Source organism: Hydra viridissima, unplaced genomic scaffold (assembly GCF_058129835.1).
Source record: "Hydra viridissima isolate aposymbiotic clone 2 unplaced genomic scaffold, HvirCarnegie_v1 scaffold_5, whole genome shotgun sequence".
In the NCBI taxonomy this organism is placed as follows: Eukaryota; Metazoa; Cnidaria; class Hydrozoa; order Anthoathecata; family Hydridae; genus Hydra; species Hydra viridissima.
In genome coordinates this window covers 6,644,113-6,661,240 of record NW_028324304.1, presented here as the reverse complement: position 1 = coordinate 6,661,240, position 17,128 = coordinate 6,644,113, and the positions used below count along the sequence as shown (strand labels likewise).

The 17,128-nt window shown below is 30.2% G+C and overlaps 1 protein-coding gene and 3 pseudogenes across 2 annotated transcripts; all 4 read left to right on the top strand.

The window, feature by feature from the left end:
- Positions 1-1,194: 1,194 nt before the first annotated feature.
- Positions 1,195-3,142, top strand: LOC149888271 (uncharacterized; annotated as a pseudogene).
- Positions 3,143-4,403: 1,261 nt separating this feature from the next.
- LOC149888270 (uncharacterized) lies at positions 4,404-6,846 on the top strand. The gene is made up of 4 exons (XM_090089254.1): positions 4,404-4,703; positions 4,788-4,917; positions 5,040-5,201; positions 5,410-6,846. The coding sequence occupies exons 1-4, from the start codon at positions 4,461-4,463 to the stop codon at positions 6,165-6,167; spliced, it is 1,293 nt and encodes a 430-aa protein (XP_089945380.1). The 5' UTR covers positions 4,404-4,460; the 3' UTR covers positions 6,168-6,846.
- A 2,732-nt stretch (positions 6,847-9,578) lies between these two features.
- On the top strand, positions 9,579-12,026 carry LOC149888269 (uncharacterized; annotated as a pseudogene).
- Positions 12,027-12,093: 67 nt separating this feature from the next.
- On the top strand, positions 12,094-13,781 carry LOC149888268 (uncharacterized; annotated as a pseudogene). Its single transcript, XR_016452950.1, has 4 exons — positions 12,094-12,542; positions 12,831-12,941; positions 13,188-13,271; positions 13,538-13,781. The product of XR_016452950.1 is annotated as an uncharacterized LOC149888268 (transcript).
- The last annotated feature ends 3,347 nt before the right edge of the window (positions 13,782-17,128 follow it).

Sequence of the window (17,128 nt, the reverse complement as noted above, 5' to 3'; positions counted from 1 at the left end):
TGCAACTACTGAACTTGGACAATGCTGATCTTGATGAATGCGGTATATCACAGCATATGAAGTTATATAAAGTCATGAGCATTTTAACTTTTAGTAAACCAGTATAAAATGTCACTTTACTATTGGTAGTAAACCATTCTATACCTCCAATCTTATAAAGGCTAAGTTCTTTATTTAAGTGGTAAATCAACCTATCTTTTTCTAATAATTTATTTTCAAGTGAATTAATCATATTTGCTGACATATCGATTTGTGTTAGTCTGTTGGAATTATTTAGTTCAATATTGACAGGAATCTTGATGCCAATATCATTAGGAATACCAGTCCTTTCTTCATTACATATTAGTTTCTCAGTTGTCATAACTGTAGCTTTATGTCGCTTTTTTATTCTACTGAAACTTTCATTATTGAGACTTTTGTTTTTATAGCCCATTTTTAGTGTTGAGTTCCAGTAAGGGATGGCAATCCCCGGATTTCGGAATCCCGGGATTCCGTGAAAATTTTTGATCCCATAATCCCGGGATTTTTCACAAAAGTTTCCCGGGATTTCGGGAGTGTAATAAAAGAAAAATAAAGATAAATAGGGATTAAGTTATTAAGTTATTTGTACAATATAAAGTGTCTAGTAAATATAATCTTTGGTAAAATATTTGTTTCATAGCTGTATTCTCTTTGCAATGATTTAATTTAATTTCGAATTTTCGGCTTCATTTTAATTCCAAATGGTCGCAGAATTAAAGAGTCTATCTGCTTTTTTCATATTATAAGAATTTATTAATAAGAGTTTTAAATAACACTTTCTAATAATAAAAAACAAAAAATTTAAAATATTTATGAAAAATACTATCGGTTTAATTATGAAACATAAATAAAAAAAAGAAAAAAAAATTGAAATTATAAAAAATGACAGGAATAAAAACATATTAACTAAGAATAATTTAAAGTTAAATTCTCACAACAGCAGAAATTAGAACCCTACAATTCTTATGCGACGAAATCTATGCGTGATTCTCAAAAATTTTTCAACGACGGTTTAAACTAATGAAGTTTTCAAAATACAGAAGGTTTTTTAAAAAGTGATGTTCATTTTCACAGTAACAAATTCAGTGATGTTCATTTTCACAGCAACAAATTCAGTTAGAATTATAGATCTGATAAAGAAACGTAAGTTAAAATAATTTAAGAACTTTAGAAAAATTTAACTTAAGTAAATATCATGACGAACTACGCTGAAATCAATAGCACAAATCTGATTTGGAGACACTTTTTAAGAGGAACAGATGAAACAGCCATGTGTAAAGTTAGCACATGCAAAAAAAACATTGAAAATTGCAGGTGGTTCAACAAAAGATCTACATTCCCATTTACTGTCCAACCATAAACTTAAAGTAACATTGCAATCGCAAGCACCAAGTTTATCGACGAGAGCTTCAAAGTCGAAAGATTTAGAAGAACCTCAAAATAAAAAGCTGAAAATCTCGAACTTTTTTTCAACAACATTTAAAAAAGAGGAAAATCTGTCTGAAGTGTTGGCAAGTATGGCAGCAAAAGATGGTATATCATTGAGTACAGTTTGTAATTCTATTGATATACGAGCCGGGTTAGTTGCACGAGGATATAAAAGTGTCCCTAAATCACGTACTATCTACTAAATGGTGTTAGACTACTAATACTATCAGAAAATGGTGTTAGACTACTATGAGCAGATTAAAAACCAAGTTATAAAGGAAATAATTGATCGAATATCAAGAGGCTCTAAATTTTCCTTAACACTTGATGAGGGGACTTCTTTTGGAAACTGCAGATATATGAATGTGAATGTACATGAGTTGAAAAGCTATTGGAACTTAGGTTTGATTTGCATTTTAGGGTCTATGCCAGCAGAAAAGTGCGTTTCACTTCTAAAAGAAAGACTCCACAGCTTTAAAATAAACCTTGACGTTGATATCATTGGTATTACAACTGACGGTGCAAGCATTATGAAGAAACTAGGAAAAATTCTAGAAATTGATCAACAAATGAAGTTATGGAAAAAAATATAGAACAAATTCTGTAGCGACTGTGACTTGAATCAATATCTTTACATTTTACAACAGCAAACCATTTTGTTCTTCGTTCTGTTGACAACAATTCTGTATCATTATTATGGTGATTAATAACCTTAGGAATTCTATAAAACGACTTCTTGCAGTTTTCAAAATTTAAAATGCAACAGAAGACTATATTTAAAGATATAAAGAGTTTGAGTTAGTCAAACAAAACCTTTTCTGAAAGAACTTTATACAAAATTTTTGTTTTGTTATTAATAATTTTCGAGTTAAAATTTATACTAAAAGAAAATACTAGCTAGGAAAATGGCTAACTGATAAATTTTGATATAGTTAACTTAGAGAACCGCATCTGAATAAAGTTGAGCTAAAGTTGTTTGTGAACCAACATGACAGACAAATGTATTTTGATTTTCGTGACGTCATCTTGGAACACAGAATATAAATCTGTAATCTTTAGGGGTATCTAAAAATTTATTATGTATACGTAATGCTTTTTAATAGTTTGATTGGCATGTTTGATAAAATAATCATTTAACCATAGAAAAAATCTTTTATATACCAGTTCAATGCGATGGACTCAGCAGCATAATTTTCGTTTTTAATGGAAGTTTGGACCTTCGAGACATGGCAGTTTAAACGTGGTTCAAAAGTAAGAGAGGATTCATGGGAAAAAATAGCCAATTCTCTTAATGGATTACCTGAACCTTATTTTAAAAGTTGCTGGTAGATCGACTCGTGATCATGTAAATCTTTTGATTGAAAAGTTTGTAAAAAAAAAGATACAAAAGAAAAAAAAGGAAATGGAATTACGTGTGACTTGACAGATTATGATGTGGCTATTGCTGATGGCAATGTGAGATTTCAGCAATCTGAAAGTATTTTTAAGGAGCTATTAGTGCAAAATAGTGCAAAAATTGATGCGGAAAAAGTTCAAGCAATAGAAATGCGTGAACAGTCATAAAAGTGAAACTGAAAAGCAGAACAAAAGACTGACAAAAAAACTTACAAAAAAGTCAAGGAATAATGTTAACGAAAAAAAAAAAAAAGCAATATCGACATACTGGTTTGTATTTCATAAAAAAGTTATTTAAAATAGTCTGAAAGCAATGGTGGATGGCAATCAAAATTTGTTGTTGTTGTTGAACCATATAGGCAAACACGTAAATTGCGCATTAAGGCACATACCAAATACATTTTAGAAACTGGACTAAGTCTCACTTTAAGATTCTTTTCAAAGTTTAAAAATTTAAAATAGTTAACAATATCTCAAAATATCCACTCAACAGCAACACAAACTTTACTCATATTTTTGTTCCAGAGGATATGAACTGCTCAGAGGATATGTTAGCTCCTATAAAACCACATTGTAAATTAACTCTATGGGGGTATGCAAGGTCTCCGTAAACACACAAAGGTTCTCTATTGCTATTAAAAAATAAAGTGCAAAAATATTTAGTAAATTTGAGTCGGCAAGCATACCACTATCATGTCTTCTACCTTCCACAGCACGGTGGGCCAGGTGGTGGAAAAAAAGTATTAAAATATATTCTCAAAAATTATATTGTTATATACCATTTTATAGCTTAAACATCCGGGTTTTATAAAATGTATATATTTCTGTACAGCTATAATGCCGTTTGCATTTTAAGCTGATAATAAAAAAAGGTTTTTTTTTTTCAAATCGTTTTTTCACATTTTTTTTAATTTAATAATATTTTTCGTGTTACTAATAAGAATAAAATTGTAATTAATTTTTAAGACTTCATTTTTTATTGCACAATTAAATAAAACTAAGTACAGGTAAAGGGATCTCAAAATATTAGTTGTTTTTAAAGATTTTGCTAAGCCCCAAATATTTGAGCATATACTTTGTTTTTACTTTTGAGAGTTGAAAAAATGCTCCTGTTAGATTGCCAAAAAACTTTAGTAGTATTCAATACAGTTTTCATATGCCTTTAGATAAATATTTAGGACATGCTTTTTTTTCCTTAGGGACCTCAGAATGTCAGGTTTAATAATAGGTAGTATTGTTGCCAATATTGCTTAGCTAATCATAAATTTCTGCATATATTATTTATTTTGAATGCTGAATATATTTTTTAATGTTTTGTTCACTTATCTTTTATACTTTTTGCATACCATTACACAATGCACTGTGAGCCATAAAGACCGCCAGGTTCAACTTCTCCCCACCTCTAATTTTATTTTTTAAAAAAGTAAATGCAGTTTTTGTAAGTCTTTTTCAAGTACAGAACAAATCTAAAGTCGATCAGAAGAGTTAGTATTTTAAGTTTTAAAAATTAGAAAAACCAAAAAATTAAGCTTCAAAAATAATCCAATCGGCCACTTTGGCTTCTTTTTCTTTAATAGTTTTGAAATGATTTAAGTAAAAAACATCATACGGTAAAGATGGCTGATTTAAAACAGTCTGTTTGTGCAGTTTGTTTGGAAAAAAAAGGTAAATATTCAAAATCTTTAGTAAAAGTACGACCATCTGTAGCAAGTAAAATCAAGGAGTATATTTGGCCTGAGTACAATGCAGAGTTTAATGTCTGCCCGGATGTAATTTGTTCAAGTTGTAGAAGAAACATCTTTTTGCTGGAAAAGGGAAAAAGCACTTATCTTTCAAACTGGATAAGTAAAGTTTCTCAAGTATATGATTTAAAACTTATTTAAGTTAAATGATAAATACATATAAAGATATAGATTTTTTATAAAGTACCATCTTTGAATTAGGTTGACCGACCAAGAATTAGACGTAGTACTGAGCTTAGTGATATTGTACAATCATCTCATATTAATACAAAAGATGTTGAATCTCTGAAAAAAAATATGTGCAGCTGCTGCTTTACTCTCCTTGCAAGAGGTTAAAGAATAAATAATAAGTTACTTGATAAGTAAATTAAAAGTTATCAAATAATCATTTATAAACTTCAATAAAAAAACCTTTAGGTGTATATTAATTTAAGAGTAAATTTTATTCTTCAGGATGTCATAACAACTGTTGTTCTAGTCAGGCTGTTTTGAATTTGATTAATTTGTCAGAAACTCTTGATCCCACATCATGTGAGCAAGTTGCTTCAGGCATAATAAAAAACAAGATGGAACGAGAAGGCATTGAGAGAGGCCAGTCCTTTAAAATATCTACAGGTGTGTAAGTTTTTATTTTCATTTTTAAATAATTAAAAATAGTTTATATGTTCAGATAAAACTTAAATGCACATATAGAACACTCAGTAGAGGCTTTTAACTAAGCAATTGTATAGATTGCTAATAACTTTTTCAAAATGTTTGCATTGTAAATTTAAAGTAGGGGTAGGTTAAAGATACATATAATTAATTATACCTTATTTTTAAGGTGGAAATCCGTTAACTTTAACTGTTGGAACTAAAGACAATAAATCTTCTAGAAAGTTTTTTAATCAGATATCATTTCAAGCAGTGATGGAATTAACTTCTGTACTGGAATTGACAAAAAATAAAACAAAAAAACTGATATCAAGTCTCCGTAAGAATCTGGGATCATCTACTGTTGTGGAGAATAATGTAATTAGTATGATGACATCATTACAAGAAGAAATTGAATCTAAGTATAATATAGAACAAGATAACTTTATTTGGAAAGATGAAATTGTAACAAGACATGTAGTATTTATCCATGACACTTCTGAATTTATTCTTAGTATTTTAATGGAAAGAGGATTGGATACTCTCTCCAGTATGGTACGTATATCAATTGATGGAGGTCAAGGATTTCTTAAAGAAATTGTAAATGTCTTTGATAAAACCAATAAAAATGAGATTTACATTGACAGTGGAGTTAAAAGGTGTTTTATTCTTGCTATTGTTGAAGATGCTTGTGAAGACAATGGAAATTTGCAGAAAATCTTGAGTAGATTAAATCTGGATGATGTTACATATCACCTTGCATTTGACTTAAAATGTGCTAACAGCATCTTTGGTTTGTCTTCTCATTCAGGTAAATATGCCTGCTTGTGGTGTGAAGGCGAATGTTCCCTAGAAAGTGGTACTCCGAGAACATTAGGTTCTTTTGATCATTGGTACAACTTATTTGTTGAAAATGGGGCAAAGCGCTTAGAGATGAAAGATTTTTAAAATGTTATTAGTCCTCGACTCGTTTATTTAGATAAAAATGCTGAAGATGAAATTAATCACTTAGTCCCTCCACCAGAGTTACATCTTCTTATAGGGATCGTGACATTACTTGGTAGACTACTTTTAGATCATTGGCCTCTTTTTAAAAACTGGCTAAAAGAACATTACATCTTACTTCGAGGTTATCATGGGATAGGCTTTGATGGGAACAATTCCAATAAACTTCTGGAAAAGGTAGATATTTTAGAGAGAGATGTGTTAGCATCTCAAACTAATTTATTGCCTATAGTTCATTGCCTCAGAAAGTTTGCAAAGGTTAAAGAGTGCACCTTTGGATACGAATTAGGCAGCAATGCTTCTTCAGTTATTGAAGAGTTCAAAGTATCATTTTGTGACCTACAGCAGTATGCAAAGATACATTTAAATACAGAACTGAAGGTTACCTGGAAAGTCCATATAGTTGTTTGTCATATTCTCCCATTTGTGAAGTTTAATTGTTGTTCTCTGGGATCATATGCTGAACAGACTGGAGAAGCTGTTCATAGTGCCTTCAAACCAAGTTGGTCTCAATACAAGCGAAGGATCGAACATAAAGATTATGCTAAACGATTGAAATCTGCTACTGCCACTTTTTGTTTAGATAAGATGTAAATATTGTAATATAAAAGTAGTTGTGTTATTTTTGTTGCATTTATTGTATTTTTTCTTTTAATTATTGCTATAATGGTGCAAAAGGAGTTTAAATCGCTTCAATTTAAGATTAGTAAGAAAAAGTAAGGATTGTTTTAAGGAGGATAATGAAATATTAATCAAAAAAAAAATTTTTTTTTTGAAAGGAGGTAATATCATCATAAAGGGGGTAACTTTATCACTTGAAGGGGGGTAAATAGGGTAAAAAAGTAAGTTTTTATGTGACTTCCGATCGACTTTAGATTTGTCCAATACAAAAAAATATAATATCTAACCAGTACTTATCCTAATATGAAAAAAAGTTAGAGGTGGGGAAAAGTTGAACCTGGCGGTCTTTATGGCTCACAGTGAATGCTAGGTTAAGGGACCTCAAAACGCTTGGTTAATGAAAGCTATTTAACTTATAAAAAAAAAAGTTGTTTGCATTCAGTTTCTTCTCGACATTATGAAATGAATATTTTGCTTATAGTTTCGTCACGAAGTCTCATTCAAAATACACTTTAGTGTGTTTTCTTTGTTTGCTTTTGAAAAAATAAATAAATTAAACTAAAATGCGTTTACTGAAGTAAATTGCAACGACAAAAGTGTGTTTTGATATTTCCTTTCAGTAAAGAATAAATAAGAAATGGGAAAGTCCTTTAGAATTAAACCAACAAGCAGATCAAGATAGAATGTTCTAAGAGATGTCATAATGATGAAAAGTAAGCAGTTAGAGGAAGCAGTTGAGTGGTGCCGAACATATAGAATAAAAAATTTTCATTGATGCAAATCAATTAGAAACAGGTGTATAGCAGAGATATATAGATACCACTAGAATTTACAATCATGATGAAACTCCCCAGTTTATAAACTATGGAGTTGATGGTACTCCAAATGGTTTAGTGTATGCTGGAAGAGGGGAAAGTTGTCAAAAGATGATAAGAAAAAATAGAGAGTGTGTAACTATAAATCCTTTTGTTTCCTTTGGAGGAGAATAGCAATGTGCCAAATCATATTCAAGGGAAAAAGGGTTAGTGCCCACATGGCTCCAAATCTTTCCAATCTCCACAAATGAGAGTGTATGTCAGGATCACAGTACACTTCTAAGTGCATGTCAAATGTTTGACCTGCTGTTGTCATATCTGATGGTCACTCTTCCGGATTTGACAGTGATGTATTGACATTCCTAAGAAGCAAAAATATTAGTCTTTTTATCACTCCATCTGATACAACTAGCGTTACCCAGCTCCCTGATCAAATCAATCAGAAATTGCACTCTGATAACAGAAGTACTAAATCTTTGCTTTATTCTCCGTTTACGACAATCAACAGAGAAAGTTTCATGAATATACTTGCAGAGTTATTCAGAATGGGCATCAAAACAAATTATCATAAATGCAGGTAAAAAAGTTGGCATTTAAAGCGGAGGACTTAGTGTTAAGTGGATGCAGGAGAATAAGTTTTTACGAGCTGAGCTGTAAATTCATGAAAGTACCGAAAAAGATCATATATTAACAGCAGTAACAGTTTCATCTCCAAAAGATGACACTGTTACTGCTGTTGATATATAAATCCAATAATTGGATTTATTCTGCGCACGCATCTTTTTAGCACTGTTTTTGGAGTCTTAAGACAACATTTTTGATAAGGTTCTGCAAACTTATTTTCAGAAGGGATTGAAATATTTAAAATTATTTAAAAAAAAAAAATTTTATTGCTTATAGACTATTTTCAACATCTTCGTAATTTAGATTATTTTTCAATGAATTTATGTAATAATTTTTTGTTTCTGACTTAACATATTCTTTAGTCAGTTTTTAGTCAACGCTTTTAGAAATTGATTTAAAAAGTCGAGTTCTATCCCAGCAAACCACGACAATCGGGTCCCGCGCCGTATTTGTCTGGGCTGTTGTGGGTTGCCCAGCCTGGGTTCAGTGAGGTTTTTATGTGGGTTTCAATGCGGGTCCCGTGTTGATATCCCAAACGATAATGCATTATGACGCAAATAAACAACAACTTCATTTCATTTTTCTTAAACAATTATTAGCGACTGAAAGCAATTTTAAATGTTGTGAATTTAGTTTGTGTACTTATATATAGATTTATTTATATAGGAAATTTTTTATAATACTTACTATTTTTGTTTAAATTATGTACTCACTATAATAATCACTGTATACGAATTAAATTCTTTTTAGAATCTGTCAGATAATCTGATAAAAGATGTTTACAATTTGTAATCGAACATTCGTGTTTCACCAAATATATCTGATTATAATCTGTTGTATGTGTCATCAGATAACCATAATCATCTAATGAAACATGCAACAGATTATCTGATACAACACAAATGAATAATGTTTGATCAATTCAGGTATGAAACAGAAATGTATATATCATTTCTCTCTCTCTCTCTCTCTCTCTCTCTCTATATATATATATATATATATATATATTTATATATATATATATATATATATATTTATATATATAAATAGTAGTTAAGACATGTCATTAATGTCTCAATTACTGTAATTTGTCAAACATTTGGAATATGTTGACACTATTGTAAGCCATTACATAATAAATTCTTTAGAAGTGTCAGTTTCTGTATTTTTATATTTTTAATGGGACTGTTATTATTTTATAAGTTTTTTTGTTTTTATTGTTTTTCAAAAAAAAACTTAATTTTTTTGTCTATAATTAGATATTAACTCCAATTTTTTATTTAATAAACATTCTTGGATTTGATTGTGTCAATATTTTCTTTCAGGCATAGTATACATCTTTTGGAAATATCATTATATGCAGGTGCTGTTTTAAGAATAAACCAGTTCAATATAAAATCATTAATTTCTTAATCTTTCAATTCCTGTATGTATTTTGATAGCATAGTGTGTTTTTAATACTTTTGTTTTTAAAAGAATTGTGGGGTGTTCTTTTGTTTTTTATTTATGCTATATTTTTTTAAACAGCAGTTCTAATCAGAAAATATTAAGTTAAGTTAAACTTTATAATGGCAACATCTAATGATGATTTCAAGTTGTGTTCAGATAGAACAAAATGAAGAAGAATTAATTCAAAGGTTTCAATAATACTTACAGAGCTATGTATGAAAAATGAGAATTGTACTAGTATTTCCATGTTAGATAGAACTGTGGATGATATAAGTTTTAGTAAATCAAGAAAAAAACTTGATCAGAATGTAAATGTTCATGAAAAGCAAAATGAATCTATAACTATTTTTGATAGGTTAAATTCTCAAAGCGAGTTTTCAGAAAAGTTTTCTGATAGTATTGATAATAAATCTGATGTTGATTTTGATTATAGTAGGGACGATTCGAAAACTGATGAAATTGATGAAAATAAAAAAAGTGATGATGTCAACGATAATTATAACTGCAATGACTGTACACTAAAAAATAAGGTGCGAGATTGGGCAATAACTTACAGTGTATCACACTCAGCTTTAAAAAGTTTATTGCACATATTGAGTCCATTACACTCCAATCTTTCTAATGACTCAAGAACTCTTTTGAGCACTCAGCGAACTGTAGATATTAAGTATATTGCTGGTGGAGAATATTATTACTTTAAGGTGCAGTATTGGTTGCTTAACATTTTAAAATTAAATCAGCCTGATTCTATAGTTGACCTTTTGCATATTCATATTAATATTGATGGTATACCACTGTTTAATAGCAATTCAGTTTCACTTTGGCCAATTCTTGGTTCACTGAAAGAGTGTCCATTAAGTGGACCTTTTCCCATTGCAATTTACAGTAGTACGAAAAAACCTACACCTCTTGATGAATATCTGAATGATTTTGTTTCAGAAATGAAGAGTTTAAAGCAACATGGTTTTCTATTTAATGGTAAAACTTACATAGTGAAGATTGATGCTGTAATATGTGATGCACCAGCAAGGGCTTTTATTAAATGTATTAGGCTTCACTCTGCTTATAACTCATGTGAGAGATGCATGCAGCGTGGCAAATGGTGTAACAAAGTAACACTGCCCAATTTAGAAGCACCACCAATTACAGACCTAACCTTTACTGAGCGTCATTATTCTGACCATCATGTAGGTTCTTCACCATTGGAGCAGTTAGGTTGTGGTATGGTTACAGAATTTCCTTTGGAATATATGCATCTTGTGTGTTTAGGTGTGATGCGCAGGCTTTTATTTCAATGGATTCATGGACCACGTGGGGATTGTAAGCTATCTCAGTTACAATTATCTATGATATCTAACAACTTAGCAATTATACGTAAACACATCCCCAGAGAGTTTTCAAGAAAACCACGATCTCTTTTAGAATATAAAAAATGGAAAGCTACTGAATTAAGACAATTTTTATTGTACACTGGGCCTGTTGTCTTAAAAACTATTTTAAAAGACACAATATATTCAAACTTCCTTGTCTGTTGCCATACGGATATTGCTGAGCCCAAATTTATTGTCAAAAAATATTGCCTATGCTGAACAACTCTTAAAATACTTTGTGTTTTTATTTTCTAAGTTGTATGGTGAAAATCAACTTGTGTATAATATTCACTCTTTAATACATTTGCCCAGTGATGCTAAACATTATGGTGTTCTTGATAATGTATCTGCATTTCAATATGAAAGTTACCTTGGGAGATTAAAAAAATTAGTTCATAAGCCTCAAAATCCAACTGGTCAAATAGTACGCCGAATTATTGAAGGGCACTGCAACATCAATGACAACACTTCCAATAAGAAAGAGCCAATGTTGAAGAGAATTCATTTAGATGGTCCTATACCTGTTGATTATCGTTCTTATTTTCAGTTCAAACAATACCATGGACCTAGGTATTTTATCTGCACATCCATTGGAGACAATTGCTTTCAGATTGAAAGTAAGTTAGGAATTGTAAAGAATATTTTGCACAATTCTACCTTTGCTGAACCCAATAATGCTTTAGTTGTGTTTGAAGAATTTGAAGATGCTGAACTATTTTTTTCAGATCCAGTTAGTTCAATTTCACTTTCAATATATTTTGTGACCAAGCTTACTGGAATTAGACAAACTTTTCCTGTTGCTAGTTTGCTGACAAAGTATCTTCTACTTCCATTTAAACAAGGATTTGTGGCTTTACCACAGTTGCATTTATCTTAACTTTTAAAATATTTTTTTCAAGTCAATTTAAAATTTCTATAGTTTAAAAAAGAAAATAATTTATTACTTATACAACTTTATTATTACACTTTCTTTTGGTAATGCTTTGAGTGATTTTTTTTGTTTAGAATTTGTGAATGTACAAGTTGTTACTCCATAGATAAATAAATATTAAAAAAATTTTACTTTGATAAGTTTAGTTGCAATATTAATTTGTAATATTTTTATTTGATTGAAAATATTTAAAGAATGGTGAGTATTATGACTACATGACTATTAATATTGATTACTAAATTTCAGCTGATGCAGTTTTGATTTTACTATACTAAAATGTATGCAATTGTTGAATATGTTGAGACTAAAGAGATTGATTTTTTGCCAATGAAGTGGATGGTTGATGGAAATAAACAGAATGTGAAAAGTTTAATTAAAGATAAAACTGCATTAAATTTTTACTATCCGCCAGTAAAAGCAGCAAGTAAAGTGTCAAATGCCAAAAAAATATGCAGTAACCCAGAAGAACACTGGCTTTTATACAAAGTGCGAATTCTTGGAACTGCAAGTTAGTACTATTGTTGTTTTTAGAGATCCTTCTATAAAGGATCTGGCTTTCTCTCTTAATAAGACTTTTAGAGCTCCTTAAGGGACTCTGATTTAGTCATTAATAAAATGGTTTTGCAATGGTAGAAAGGAGAGCACTCTTTTCTCCCATTTCTAAAACATTTAGAGCACTCATGTTTGCAAAGAAAAATAATTGTTTAGAGCATAACACTTAGCTATTGATGTGTAAAATTTTTCACGGACATTGCATGTAATCAATGAAATGTACACAAAATATAATTTGTTCTAGACACTCTTAAAAGCGCAAATGAAAAAAAAAACAGGCTGAAGACACATCTAATGTTGACTATGACACAGATGATTATGATAACTGTAGAAATTTGGAAACACAAAAAATTAGGTTAGAGAATTCCAGTATAATTTGTTTCACTCATGTTCAGAGTTAAAATAAATGTAAATATATATTAATTTTTTTAATTTAATTTTAACTGTAGAAAAATTGTTTTCTGATTTACAGATCATTTTAGAATTTTTCATTCAAATTATTTTTAGCTTGCTGTCTATTGTTTCAATAATAAAATCAATTAATAAAATTTTTTAGTTTAATTTATAATATTTAAAAATAATAATTGTCACTTTTGTTTAGAAAAAGAAAACATTCTTTTGACTATGAAAATGATGTTGCTGATGATGAAATTGAAGACTCTTATCAAGAAAACAGATTGATTACGTAAAAAAATTAAATCTATAAAGTTCTAAATTGTTTATCTAAGATCATGAGACACCAAAAAATTATAAATAAATAAAATAGTATTAATAGAATGGTTTTTGTTATTTTTTATCACTTCAAATTTTCAGATATGAAGGTTTTTTAATAGATGGCAGGTGTGGTTCTTGGTTCTTTAATAGATGGATTGCCGTAGTAATAGTTTTATATGTGAATATAGTTGGTAAATCTAGTACATTTATACCTATTTTGTTATCTTGTTGTTTCAGAAATACAAGCATCTCTATGGTTACAAAACCAACACCACCTCAACACTTAAGGGCAATACAATCAAGCTCACACTCATCTTTGTCTCAAAATGTGCCTGTATTAAAACACCTACCACAATCCAGTACCTCTGATCACCAGCCTAATGTAATACAACCTGAAATGTTACCCAGTCATTCAAAAAATATAATGGAAACATCAGCTCAGGTGTTAAATTCAATAAACACAAGTAAGCTTGTTTTTTAAAGTTGCTGAGTTCCATGATTATTAATTTTAAAAAAAAAAATTGAAGTAATTCAAATTATTGAAATAGTGAGATTATAACTTAGATTTTGAAATTGAGTTTTTGACTGTATTGTATAGCAAATTGTAGAGTATAAAACCAAATTTTTAAATATGATTTAGCTGTTCTTATGCAGAAGTTATTAACAACTCTTGAAGAAATAAAAGAAACTCAAAAGACTCATTCTGTAATGTTACAATCTATTATGCGAAAATTAAATACACCTCAGTTGGAAAATGATAATGAGTTGCCAAATGACATTCACTTTCCCCTTTCTAATATCAAAGATATTAATGATTTGGAGGAGCATCTAAAAGATCAATCAATAAAGAGAACACTGGTGAGTATTTTATTTTCCATGTCTAACAATATTATTTTTCATAACTTCATGGTTTATTTTATGTTTTATGAAATAAATAAGTGATGTGTAAACTAAATGTTTTATAATTACAACCTAACCCATGGCCTGGGCATGGTGTTAAACTGATCCTATATTGGCCCAGGTGAGGTTCTTTAGCTGTGGTAAGGTACTTAGTTAATTTAGCTGTGGTAAGGTATCAAAGTTTTCCATCTCCTAGGAGATGGAAAGCTTAGAGGTTAAACCCCCAATTTTAATGAGGAGTTTGTAAATCTAGGCTGAAGGGCCACTGTAGTTATGGGGGCCACTCATTTTTTATTAACAGTCTCTCAACTCTTAATTTTGACACACAAGCCTTGTCACAAAATTGCTGCATGGAGAAACAAAATGAGTGTGGTTCTTCCTGAGGTGGAGAGTGGTGGGATTGAACCACAAACCTTGTATTTACAAGGTGGATGCTCTACCACTACTTCATCTATACTTAAAAGCCTAATCATATGTGTTACCTCAAAGTCTTCGAAAAATGTTACATTAGCAAATGTAATTGGCTGTAAAAGAGTACATACATAATTCAATCATTTACTAATTTAATTCAACTTGATACTTTTTTCAGACTTGTATTGTATCCAATATTGGTGGAAGCTCACTAAATGATGCCATTAAAAGAATGATGAAATTCATTCTCTCTAATAACCTTGGAAGACTGTGTAATCTTTCTGGGCAATCTGGAAAAGTTTGTTTTTCCAAACTGGAAATATTTGAAGTTGTCTGTGGTATGTTATTTTATTCATATAATAATCTAGAGACGTGTAATTTAAAAAATGTTTTTTCTGTGAGTTTTGTTTTTTTTAATAAAGTTTGTGTATTAATACACAATCTTTATTAAAAAAAATTTCATACCAGCAACTGCGGTATGGAAATTTTCAGCACTTAATCTAAACGGTCAAATCAAAACGTGTGTGTGTGTGTGTATATATATATATATATATATATATATATATATATATATATATATATATATATATATATATATATATATATATATGTAATTCTTCTTTTGTGAGTTTAGGTGCAGTTAAAAGAAATGCATTAACGACTAATGCAACCCAAAAGGAGATCGAAGGCGAATTGCGCAGGTGGTTCGCTAACGCCCGAGACCGGGGCCAAGACAGCCGAAAAAAAAAAGTATCTGTAACATCTTCAGATTCTTTATTATCAGAAATATAGTTAGAATTCAATATATATATTCGACTATTAATTAAAGTATAAAGTATGCGAGGTTTACTAAGTTTCAAATACATTTGAGGATTGCCATGCGGTGATGGTCATGCAGGTCGTAGATTGGTCCCAAGATGCACAAGTTAAGCTTAACAAACGGTCTCTGTGGGTCACATCCCAAGCAGTTCCCATGCGGGCCCCTTCCAAAAATAATGCCTTGCGGTTCCCGTGCGGACCCCCTGGACAAAACCTTGTGGGTCCCGACTGGGATTCCCGTGCGGGACCTATACTTTAACTAACGTGGGACCCGTGCGGGTCCCGACTTGTTTGGCTGGCTGGGATGTTGGTTTAATTCAAACCTGACTTCTGAGGTTCCACTGCATTCTGAGGTTCTTTTACCTGTACTATCTATGAAACGAGCTATTGCAAAGTTATTTTGCACGTAAGCTATATCAAGTAAACTGGTTGCTAATGATGGCGCATTTAACGTACTTTTTTTAGTGAAAATTTCACTTAAATACTTTTGCGCTCCAGGGTGCCCAAGAAATTTGAGACTTGTTATATCTTGCCCAATATGTACATTATCTATATAAATAATACCTATTGTTGGCGGATGTCAGCTGCGCACTATGAAGCGAAAAGCTCAAAAAGTGGCGATAAGTGGAATTTTTGTAATAAACCATTTTCATTAATTTTTTTTTTTAACTTATTAGAAAAAATATCAAATGATAAGGAAAAATATATATTTTGGTTCTCTCATGTCTACTATCCTAGTCAGAGAAGCATTTTTTCCTACCTAGTAGAAGGTAAAAAAAAGTTCGCTAAAATTCGGAAACTTTTTAAACTTTTCTAAATTTTATTTTTTTTACTCATTTAGATGATTTTTTTTTTTTTTTTTTAATCATAAAGCTTTATTTAGGCATTCTTTTATCTTTTTCAAAAGTAAAAAGCTTAAAATATTGAATATAGCTTTTGCCAAATGAGTAATAAGAATATATAAGACTATATAAGAATCAATACATCTGATTTTTTTTTTATAGAAGGTTCATTGAAGCCTGATTCACAGAAAATAGGGACTTTAAGCAAACAGGACGGAAGCGAGTCTACAACGGGATTTTAAGACAAAACATCACTTTTTTTTTACTACGCATGCCCAGTTATGGTGATTCTCTTGTCAACATGCCGTTCTGAACGGTGGCCGGTTCTAGACAAGAATTCAGGAAAGCCTTTCTAGGAAAGAAACATGAAAATTCTTGCTATGATAGAAAAAAACATGATTACTTTTCAGGATAGAATAATTGAAGGATAGAAAAGAAGAAAGAAATACATATATCCGTTCTGGCAAAGAAAAATGAAAAACTTGCTAGCAAAGACTTTTTTAGGATAGAAATCGCACAAGTAAAAGTCATTTTCTTTCTAGCATAGAAAATTGGAAAAACGTACTAGCAAAGAAATTTTAGAAAAGAAATTTTAAAAACGTGCTAGCAAAGAAATTTTAGAAAAGAAATTTTAAAAACGTGCTAGCAAAGAAATTTTAAGAAAGAATTTGCGCGCAATTTGGTAATTACAGTTATGATTTTTAATTGAATAAATGTTAAATAATTATAATCGCATAAATTTTGGTTCGATCAGAAAAATTCATTTAAAATTTAAAATATTTTATTAATAAAATATCTCAAATTTACTACATAATATTCTATTTGCACAAATCTTAGTTGTATTTTTTTTATTAAA

What these genes read in the sequence shown, in the direction of transcription:
- LOC149888270 (XM_090089254.1), top strand. Translation starts at nt 4,461, where the DNA reads ATGGCTGATTTAAAACAGTCTGTTTGTGCAGTTTGTTTGGAAAAAAAA. An exon ending in GGATAAGTAAAGTTTCTCAA is followed by an intron (nt 4,704 to 4,787) that starts GTATATGATTTA and finishes TCTTTGAATTAG; the next exon opens with GTTGACCGACCAAGAATTAG. An exon ending in GTCCTTTAAAATATCTACAG is followed by an intron (nt 5,202 to 5,409) that starts GTGTGTAAGTTT and finishes CTTATTTTTAAG; the next exon opens with GTGGAAATCCGTTAACTTTA.